The 10,509-nt window shown below is 55.0% G+C and overlaps 2 protein-coding genes across 3 annotated transcripts; one reads left to right on the top strand and one right to left on the bottom strand.

Annotated features, from left to right (window-relative positions):
- Positions 1-57: 57 nt before the first annotated feature.
- On the top strand, positions 58-6,417 carry LOC105479750 (sorting nexin 17). The gene is made up of 15 exons (XM_011737949.2): positions 58-338; positions 794-868; positions 2,182-2,299; positions 2,804-2,868; positions 3,422-3,532; positions 3,646-3,736; positions 3,898-3,985; positions 4,241-4,310; positions 4,612-4,704; positions 4,799-5,002; positions 5,137-5,262; positions 5,402-5,479; positions 5,604-5,678; positions 5,770-5,811; positions 5,897-6,417. Exons 1-15 carry the CDS (start codon positions 276-278, stop codon positions 6,008-6,010), a joined length of 1,413 nt encoding a protein of 470 aa, XP_011736251.1. The 5' UTR covers positions 58-275; the 3' UTR covers positions 6,011-6,417.
- Positions 3,898-10,031, bottom strand: LOC105479749 (zinc finger protein 513). 2 transcript variants are annotated; one of them, XM_011737945.2, is made up of 4 exons: positions 9,768-10,031; positions 9,387-9,542; positions 7,754-8,341; positions 3,898-7,658 (listed from the first exon to the last, which is right to left on the bottom strand). In XM_011737945.2, the coding sequence occupies exons 1-4, from the start codon at positions 9,820-9,822 to the stop codon at positions 6,832-6,834; spliced, it is 1,626 nt and encodes a 541-aa protein (XP_011736247.1). In that variant the 5' UTR covers positions 9,823-10,031; the 3' UTR covers positions 3,898-6,831. The 2 variants fall into 2 exon arrangements, with proteins under 2 accessions (XP_011736247.1, XP_011736250.1); XM_011737948.3 differs by lacking the exon at positions 9,768-10,031 and adding an exon at positions 9,632-9,765.
- Between the last annotated feature and the right edge of the window lie 478 nt (positions 10,032-10,509).

The following is a 10,509-nucleotide window of genomic DNA, read 5'->3' on the forward strand; positions in this document are numbered from 1 at the left end:
GGGGCCCCGCCCCGCACTACGGGTTGCAATGAGGGTCAACTCCACTTTGGGCTCCTTGTCCCGAGAGGCGGCTCTTGCCCTTTAGACTACAGTTCCCAGCATGCCCGGGCTACTGCGTCCCAGAACCGACGTCCCACCGCCTTCCCACATCGGATCGCAGGGCTCCCAAAATGGCGAGTGAGGCTGCGGGGACTCGCTGAGCAGCGGAGGGGGAGCGTGCAGAGCCGCTTCGGCCCTCACAGTCCGGAGCCCGGCTGGGCCGTGCCGTAGGGAACATGCACTTTTCCATTCCCGAAACCGAGTCCCGCAGCGGGGACAGCGGCGGCTCCGCTTACGTGGTGAGGAGCGGCCGGAGCCGGGCCGGGCAGGGGCGGGGATAACGGGCTCGAGCCTTCTCGGAGCGGCCTCCGAGGCCTGACCGCCACCCTTCGGGCCTGGTCCTGGGCCGCCGACTCCCGACGGCCTCCCTGGGAGCTCATCTCGTGTGTGTGATTGGTCGCCCGAGCTCCTGTAGGGTAGGCCCTTAGGCCGGGTCGCCTCCCGGAGGTAGGCCCCAGCTGCCCTGGTGGGCGTCACTGGCCTCTTGGGCAGGGAGACTGCAACACAAGCGTTCGAATTTCCCCCGGACTGGCTCTTCAGCTTTGGGACCTGGCCCTGGGGAAAACAAGCGAACTAACCCTTGGGAGATTAGCGCGTTACTCCGGCGGAGTTGCCAGGCAACTTCCGGCCAGGGTTCTCAAGGGGGTTGCTCAGACCGCAACCCTAAAATGCTTGACTACTTTTGTGTCCTCAGGCCTATAACATTCACGTGAATGGAGTCCTGCACTGTCGGGTGCGCTACAGCCAGCTCCTGGGGCTGCACGAGCAGGTGGGACTAGCACCCCTGCCTTGAGACAGCTTCAAGCCCTTCCCTACACGTGGGCATCAGTGTCTCCCTTTACCTGCTCTTCTTGTTCCCGTAGACTGTAGTTCCCCTTTAATCACTGCCACAGGGAAGGGTCCTGGTTTATCTTGTTTAACATTTCCGGGAACTCCCTAAGAAGCTTAATGTCCGCGCAACAACTGCCCGTTCCTGTCCTTATATCCTGGTTCTCTGTCCTGTCTTACTGCCCTAGTAGCCTTTACCCCTGCATGGGCAAACCAACCCTTCCCCCCGACTACCTCCACCCAGGCTGTCAAAGCACATTCCTTCTGTCATCTGAGCGGCAACTTGAAGTTATTTTCCCTGCTTATACAAACGATTCACCGATTTCCTTTTGTGTTCTTCGGCTCATTTCAGTGTGTTTAGCTGTGCCAATTATCGTTATGTATCTGTGATGCAATGTTTCTTCTCCTTTCTTACCAGATCATAAACTCTATTTAACTCAGTAGAGTTCTACTGATAATTAGTTATGCAACCCTGAGGAAGTTACCTGATTTATTTTTTATTTTTTATTTTTATTTTTTTGAGACGGAGTTTCCCTCTTGTTGCCCAGGCTGGAGTGCAGTGGCACGATCTCGGCTCACAATCTCGGCTCTGCCTCCTGGGTTCAAGCAATTCTCCTGCCTTAGCCTCCCAAGAAGCTGGGATTACAGGCGCCTGCCGCCACACCCGGCTAATTTTTGTATTTTTAGTAGAGACAGGGTTTTACTATGTTGACCAGGTTGGTCTCAAACTCCTGACCTCAGGTGATCCACCCACCCTGGCCTCCCAAGATGCTGGGATTACAGGCATGAGCCACGGTACCCAGCTGTTACCTGATTTCTTTGGGCCTCGGTTTCTACACCTGAAAGATGGATTCTTTGATCTGCAGAGTCCCTTTAAGTCCTAAGATACTTTGTGAACAGACTTAGCTATTAACTCTGCACTTTATAAAGCCCTTTCCTTCCTGTGACGGTTCAGTGAACAGTCTTGCTAGGTGGTCAGTGGGCTCCCAATAGGTCCCGGCCCAGTACAAATCCTCCCCATACTGTGGAGGGGCTGACTTGTACACAATAAGATAGAGAACAGCTTATATCTAGGACAGCTCCCTTGAGATGCTACCTCTGTCAAAGGAATTGTTTCTCAGATGACCAGGGTAGACAGGGGAGCAGGGACTGAGGGAAGGGAGGGACACCCAAGAGAACATTATGAGTATATGTAGATTGCCACATCTCATTTTCTGTGTTTATGTGAAGGGTTGTATCTCTTTCTCTAAATAGCTTCGGAAGGAGTATGGGGCCAATGTACTTCCTGCATTCCCCCCAAAGAAGCTTTTCTCTCTGACTCCTGCTGAGGTAGAACAGAGGAGAGAGCAGTTAGAGAAGTACATGCAAGCTGGTGAGTGGTTGCAGGAAACTAGGTTGACTATATTGAGGACTATGGGGAGAGACTTAAAAACAGCTGGTTCTGTAGAAGGGCCTGATTTAATTTCTAGATCTGGGAAGCCTCTTGTTTGATCTGTTATGCAATTAGCAAAGTAAATAGTCTGAGGATATGTAACTCTATATACTAGCAGAACAATTTGGGCACTAACATCTATGAGAAATAGTAGTATAACACTAGTCTTAAGATCAGTGGAGAGAACTTAATTTGTATCTGATGTGCTTTAGATTAACATCATTGTTATTTCCCTAGTTCTATAGACTGGACTCACCTAGATGGCAGCCAAGGGTGGGGCAGGTGAAGAATTTATGCAAACAGTGAGTGAGGTGAGGCCAGCTGGGGGATGTGGCAGGCCACCATCAGCCCAGGAAATGGGGTCGGGGGAACCTACTGAGAGGAGGACTGGGGAGCCAAGAGTGAGTCCTAAGTTCCTGTAATATCATTCTCTTGTCCTTATAGTTCGGCAAGACCCATTGCTTGGGAGCAGCGAGACCTTCAACAGTTTCCTGCGTCGGGCACAACAGGTAAGGACTTTGGGTGGGACCAAGATTTAAGGAAAGGACCTTACTGGATGGTCATGTCTTTTATTTTTTTGAGACAGAGTCTCGGTCTGTTGCACAGGCTGGAGAGTAGTGGTGTAATCTCAGCTCACTGCAACCTCTGCCTCCCAGGTTCAAGTGATTCTCCTGCCTCAGCCTCCCATGTAGCTGGAATTACAGGCGCCTGCCACCATGTCCAGCTAATTTTTGTATTTTTAGTGGAGACGGGGTTTTGCCATGTTGGCCAGGCTGGTCTCGAACTCCTGACCTCAGGTGATCCACCCGCCTCAGCCTCCCAAAGTGCTGGGATTGCAGGCATGAGCCACCACACCAGGCCAGGCCATGTCATCTTAATAACAGAGGAGTCATCTTTTTTAATGGAATGAAACTTCTTCTGTTCCTATGAAATCAAAGAAATCCCAGCCTGTATTTAAGCAGCTGAGAATAAAGATACACAAGGGACCTAGAAATAGAGTTGGGCATAGGTCAAGGCAAGGGACAAGACAGTGCCTCCCATCCCCATGTGTGCTCACAACAGGAGACACAGCAGGTCCCCACAGAGGAAGTGTCCTTGGAAGTGCTGCTCAGCAACGGGCAGAAAGTTCTTATCAACGTGCTAACTTCAGATCAGACTGAGGATGTCCTGGAGGTGAGGCGCTTGTTCAGCACTGCCCCTTCTTCCCCTGCATGCCAGGGTCCTGGGCTTGGAGAATGATTGGAACCAGCCAGTATGATGAGCTATACTTCTATCCCTATCCCCAGGCTGTAGCCGCAAAACTAGATCTTCCAGATGACTTGATTGGATACTTTAGCCTATTCTTAGTTCGAGAAAAAGAGGATGGAGCCTTTTCTTGTGAGTTTCTCTGGACTTGAGTGCTTCCTTGTACTTCCAGTAGTGAGTTTGCAACCCCTCTAACTCCCCACCCCCACCCCCAGAATGAACATTACCTCAGGGCACTTCTTTCTTGATTTCCCTTCCTTTAAATCTCACTACATTTTTTTTTAAACTCATAGTTGTACGGAAGTTGCAAGAGTTTGAGCTGCCTTATGTGTCTGTTACTAGCCTTCGGAGTCAAGAGTATAAGATTGTGCTGAGGAAGAGGTCAGGGCTGGGCCTGGAAGGGGTGGGGTGGGAGGGTGCTGTGCTGGATTGGATTATTGGGCCATACATTGAGACAGAATAATCTGGACAAGGGGGTGTAGTGCTGGGTGTTTCTGCCAGGCCTCCCAAGCTTCCTCCCATTATACCATTAGCCTCTGATAGTTCAGATTGCTCCTATTTTGCCCATTTTCCATTCTACCTCTTGCCTTACCCCAGCTTAGCCCCATTACCTCTTTCCACCCCTTGGCCTCACAGTTATTGGGACTCTGCCTATGATGACGATGTCATGGAGAACCGGGTTGGCCTGAACCTGCTTTATGCTCAGGTGAGCTTGGAGCTGCCTCAGAACCCTTCCCCTGAAGAAAGTAACTGGTGACTCACTCTTCCAAGAAAACTGCTATCGTGTTTTTGTTCCCAGTTTGTGGGGAAGTTCCTAGAATACTGTCAGTGCTGCTGGCACAATATCTACTCTCCCTATTTTTATTAAGCTGACAAGATCAAGGACTTACTGCAAAAGGTCGCTCAAGTGTGGGGCTCGGGGTCAGGCTGGACAGAGGTAATGGTAGACGCTTTCCTTGGATTGCTGACTGGGACCTCCTACTGCCTGCCCCTTGTCTCTACTATAGACGGTATCAGATATTGAGCGTGGGTGGATCTTGGTCACCAAGGAACAGCACCGGCAACTCAAATCTCTGCAAGAGAAGGTCTCCAAGAAGGAGGTGAGCCCCGCCTCTGTCTCCCTCCAAGGGGTTGCTTTTTCTGCGCTGTCCCATTCCCCCTCCTAATCTACCCCCACGTGATGACCATTTTCAGTTCCTGAGACTGGCCCAGACACTGCGGCACTATGGCTACCTGCGCTTTGATGCCTGTGTGGCTGACTTCCCGGAAAAGGACTGTCCCGTGGTGGTGAGCGCGGGCAACAGTGAGCTCAGCCTGCAGCTCCGCCTGCCTGGCCAGCAACTCCGAGAAGGCTCCTTCCGGGTCACCCGCATGCGATGCTGGCGGGTCACCTCCTCTGTGAGTCGGGGTAGGAGGGGGAGGCCTGGGTTGGAGGCCTGGCAAGCCTTGAGCTTAGGTATGGGCTGCAGTGGGTCAGGGAGCCAGACAGGTTGGTCAGAGTGAACTCAGCCTAATTCCCCTTCCTCTCCCAGGTGCCATTGCCCAGTGGAAGCACGAGCAGCCCGGGCCGGGGCCGGGGCGAGGTGCGCCTGGAACTGGCTTTTGAATACCTCATGAGCAAGGACCGGCTACAGTGGGTCACCATCACTAGCCCCCAGGTGTGAACCTAGCCTCAGGCCTCCTCTGAAGCACCTTAGATAAAAGTGTAGGGTTTCCAGTACTCAATATGGGAGCCATTAGTGCTGCTGGGCTCAGACTGACCACTCTTGTCAAGCTGGACACTCTTCTTGCCCTCAGGCTATCATGATGAGCATCTGCTTGCAGTCCATGGTGGATGAACTGATGGTGAAGAAATCAGGCGGCAGTATCAGGAAGGTAGGCAGCAAGTGTGGACTGAGCAGTGAGCGGGTGGCTGGGGGCCTTTTGTCCTAGATGTGAGGCTTCTCGAGAGAGAGGGGGAGTGATCCTGCCCTCACTGGCACCTTATATCTGTCCCCAGATGCTGCGCCGGCGGGTGGGGGGCACTCTGAGACGCTCAGACAGCCAGCAAGCAGTGAAGTCCCCACCACTGCTTGTAAGTATTACCTCCTCGTCAGAACCCTGGCTCTCAGCCCTGCCTCGCCTCTCCTAGTGAGTTTCTGACATCTCTGCCTCTTCTTCCCCAGGAGTCACCTGATGCCACCCGGGAGTCTATGGTCAAACTCTCAGTGAGTTCCAGGGTTGGTGAGGTTGCTGTTTGTTGGGGGATCTTGCATGCTCCAGATCTCTGACCCTACCCTGCCTTTGTTACAGAGTAAGCTGAGTGCTGTGAGCTTGCGGGGAATTGGCAGTCCCAGCACAGATGCCAGTGCCAGTGATGTCCACGGCAATTTCGCCTTTGAGGGCATTGGAGATGAGGATCTGTAATCTCCACTGCTTGGATGTCTGCCCTCTACCCGTGGAATTTACAGAAACTTGCCCTGTGCCTGTGTCCCCCAAGCTGGGGAGGGAGGGGTCTTTTCCTTCTCCCTTCCTACTTTCCCCTTTTCTCTTGGCCAGGGGCCTTGTAATGTACCTTTCCTCGTCCCCTGGGCTGGCTGCACAGAGGATTGCCCCTTCTCTTTTCAGAGCTGGCCCTCGATGCCAAATTAGCATTTAGTATTTTGCACAAAGTCTAAGGGACCATGGCTACCTGCCTTGGGGAGGAACCACAACTCCCTCTGGGCCGCTTCTGGCTTCTTGGGGCCATGGGCCAAAGGCCAAGGGGATGGGCAGAGGTCTGTGTTTGGTCTGGCCCAGTTCCCCATCATTAAACTCAGCCTGATTGCTGCCTACCTCTGGTTCCCTCTCACTGCCCCTGCTTCCCCTATCACAGCATGGACTACTATGCTAAGGGTAAGGCCAAATTGCCTGCCATTGCCAATTCAGTATAGACATGGCTTTGTTAGTGTTTCCTTTATTATAAAGCACTGAAATAAGTTAAATAAACAGGTGGGAGGCTGGGCAGTCCCCCAGCCAGTTTGTCCACAGCCCCTGGGAGCAGTGGAGGTGAATACAGGGCCCTTCTCACTGAGCTGGTGAAGTGCATCAGTCAAGGCAAGGCCCCCTGGTCCATATGGCCCCCCGCCCATGGGGTTGGGCTGGTCCTTATAGTGCCTAGGTTAGTCTGTGTGGAGCCCCTGGCCAGCGGGGGAGAAAAAGGTGGCTTCTGGTCCGTCTGTATAAAACATGGGGAAGAAGGACCTAGTTCAGGGTGAGTCTGTATGGACAGCCCGGCTGCCAGCAGTCCCCAGGGCTGGTGGGCCCCGAGAGCTCAAAACAGAAGGTGGGCTATGAGGTGGGGCCCAGCCCTCAGAGGCGGAGAGACCAGGCCCTCCTGCCCCACCGTGGCCATGCACCTTTTGGTGGCGCTTGTAGTTGTCCCAGTGGCCCGTGGTATAGGCGCAGGTGGTACAGCGGAAGGGCTTCTCGCCTGTGTGCCGCAGCATGTGACGTTTGAGGTTCATGCTCTGGTTGCAGCTGTAGTTGCAAAGGCTACACCGAAAAGGTTTGTCACCAGAGTGGATGCGACCATGACGCTTGAGGTTGGCCAGATTGCCACAGGCATAAGGGCAGAGGGGGCACTTGTAGGGCTTCTCTCCTGTATGGACGCGCTGATGCCGTTTCAGGTTATCCAGATGAGCAGAGGCATAAGGACAGCGGGCGCAGCGGAAGGGCTTCTCGCCACTGTGTGTCTTCATGTGCCGGGCCAGGTGGTTGGGATAGTGAGTGGCAAAGGGGCAGAGGCTACAGGCAAAGCCTTTGTCACTGGGGCCCTGGGGCCCCCCACTGGCACCCCCTCCAGCCTCTCCTCGCATGCAGCGCCCACACATGGCAGCTCCCAGCCGACTGCCCTCACCCTCCTCCAGCTCTTGTCCACAGCCCCGGCAGGTCCAAGGAAATAGCAGCTCTGGCAGTGGTTCTGATCCAGTTCCACAGAGGCCCTCCCCTTCACCCCGCAACTGCCCACAGTCTGGCAGGAAACTGGCACCACCTGGTGGCACATGGAGGCTCAAATCTGGAAGGAGCAGAGCATCTGTGGGGACAAAGACCTGGGCTATGAATCCAATCCAAGCATTCCTAGTGCCAGCCACCCATGTCCCAAGGTCTTTGGTCCCTGGTCTCGCTTACCTTCAGGTCGCCGGGGCACCGCCCCTTCCTGCTCTGTGGGACTGGGAGGCCGGGCTGGTCGTGGAGCACAGCAGCGGAAGCCACAGGTCGGGCAGGGAGGAGTGGGGGGCCCTGCGTGGGTACGCTGATGCCGCCTCAGGTTGCCCAGGCTGCTGCAGGCAAAGGGGCAGTGGGGACAGCGGTAGGGCTTCTCGCCAGTGTGGGTGCGGGTATGTCGTGTCAGGTTGACGAGCTGGGCTGAGGCGTAGGGGCAGCGGCCACAGCGGAACGGCTTCTCTCCGCTGTGTGTCTGCATGTGCCGCTTCAGGTGGCTCGAGTAGTGGGACACGAAGGTGCAGAGGCGGCATGAGTACAGTAGCCGTGGGGGCAGCAGGGGCCCCCCACCCGGCCCTCCTGCCCCACAACACGGCCCCTCACCTGTCGGCCCCCCACACAGCTGGCAGGCTGGGCCTGGCCTCTCACCCCTGGCCTCCCCTGGACCCCTGGCTGGCTCCTCAACTTCACTCTCCGCACTTAGTGCCCGGCCGCCCCCAGACTCATCGTCGCTCAGCCCGTAGGGAAGCCCAGGCCTGGCCCCCAGAGAGTCTCCTGGTGAAATAGACATGAGAAGAGACATCAGCATGGGGTAGGATCAGGCTCCAAACTCTCCCCTTTTCAGTTATGGTCTCCCCACTTGCTTGGCTCCACCCTTAGCTTTGATGATCCCTTTAGTTCCCTCCTAGGAATCAAGTTCTGCCCTGCAGTAATTCCTGAAAATTCAACATGAATTGTCTACCTCTTAGACTGGACTAATCTAGTGATGGTAGAATTGATCTGTATCTAGTTTCACTGAATGGGCAAGGATCAAGGGTTCACAGTGGACCACAGACTGAAATGAATCAATAATGTAATTCTTGAGATAAGAAAGTAAAAATACAGAAGGCAGAGAACCCCAAGACCTTTTCCTAAACTCTATTGCTAAGGCCCCTTTTAGTAAAGAGCTGATATAAAATCTATCTCTGAGGCAAAATTTGGAGGGAAGTGGAGACAATGAAAGTAATGCATGTAATACCACTTGCCGGCCTAAAGAACAGATTGATATTTACATGGGTCCCCTCAATGACTTTCAAAAAACATCTTGCATAAATGGATGGGTTAGTGCAGCAAATTAGGGTAGGGTGCTGCTAAGATCACAGGGAAGAGGGGCATGGAAGGATAAAGACAGAAACTAAAGGATAAAGACAGAAACTAAAACCTCTCAATACAAAAGGAGCTTACGCTGCAGGTGAAAGGGAGTTAAATTAGACGTCAGTACTGGGTTGAATGATTTACAGAGAGTTTGCTTCCCTGAACCGCTCTTAAAAGTAAATACACATAAGGAATGGGCTAGGAAGAGGGACAGGGCATTTACTTTTAATCAGTTGCTCCATGTGATTCACCCACCCTCCTATTCATATCACCTTTGACCGGGCCTCAGAACTTCACCTCAACAAAGTGATGGAAGTGATTGGACCATTAAACAAATGAAGTCATCTAGCTCAAATGTAAGCTCAACCAGCCCTCGGTTGTGGCAGGAAATGGTGCTCTAATCTGCCTCCCGAAGGGCTGGGGTCTCCAGCGGCCACTAATCCTTAACCAAGTCCCGAAAACCCACCTTCTGAGTCTCTCTCGAAGCCCATGAGCTGGTCACTGTTGCCGTCGCCTTCCTCCTCTTCCTCTTCCTCCTCAAACTCCAGATCCTGGCCTAGTAGCAAATCACTCTCCAATACCAGGGCCCCGGGTCCTTCGTCGAGGGAGTCTTCAGTATCCACTGAAGAGGGGAGGGGGCTTGTGGATTCTCCCTCAAGAGCCAGCCCTCGTGGACTACACTTCCCGTACTCGCTGACCCACTCTGATTACCTTAGTGCCTCGGTGGGAAGCTAGGAGTCTGGATCGCCCACTTCATCCCTCAGGAGTCCCCCTCCACCCTGACCTGAGCCCACGCTCCACTGCCCCCACCCGCGCTCCTCTCCCCTCAAGGCCCCTGACCCCTGACCTTTGACCCCCTCGCATTTCACGGGCTGCGGGTGGCTTTGCTTCCTTCGGGGCATCGTGACCGGCTCCAGCCCGACGCGCCTCCGGCCTGCGGCCGCCCGACCCCGCCCCTCCTATCTCGGCCCGCCCGTCTGCCCTTCCTCTCAGGGCCCGCGGGCCGCCCCCATGCAGCGGCGCGGGCCCTGGGCAGCCCCCGGCCCTGGCCCCGGCACCCAGCTCAGGCCGCTCCCGCCGCCGCCGCCGCTTCCATTCATGGAGCCCCCTACCCCCCTACGGAGACCAGCTGGTACCTCCGTACTCGCTTCCGCTTCCGCCGCCGCAGAGCCGCACGGGACGCGTAGTCCATGGGAAGCGGCGGCGGCAGCGGCGGCGGCGGCGGCGGCGGGAGCCTCAATGGCGTGACCGGGAAGTGATTGTGACGAGACGGCGAGCGAGCCAATCGGAGGCCGGGGAGAGCCGGCCGGGGAGCCGCGCAGGAAGCCTCCAGCACGACTCCAGGTTTCAGGCCCGCCAGACCGGTCCCGACCCCTCCCTGAGGAAACTAGGAGAGCATTTCTGGCTCGAGGAGGGGGCGAGGGGTAGCCGCGACGCCCGCCGGGCCGACCTTCCAGCAGCTCGCTCGGGGCTCCCCTACACACACGCGGGACACACACGCACGCACTCACATGGGGGCTCGCCAGATGTTACCGATGGGGCCAAGTCTGGGGCCACAGCAGCAGAAAAAAAAGGACACGATGCGCACG

This window comes from Macaca nemestrina, chromosome 13 (genome assembly GCF_043159975.1).
Source record: "Macaca nemestrina isolate mMacNem1 chromosome 13, mMacNem.hap1, whole genome shotgun sequence".
In the NCBI taxonomy this organism is placed as follows: Eukaryota; Metazoa; Chordata; class Mammalia; order Primates; family Cercopithecidae; genus Macaca; species Macaca nemestrina.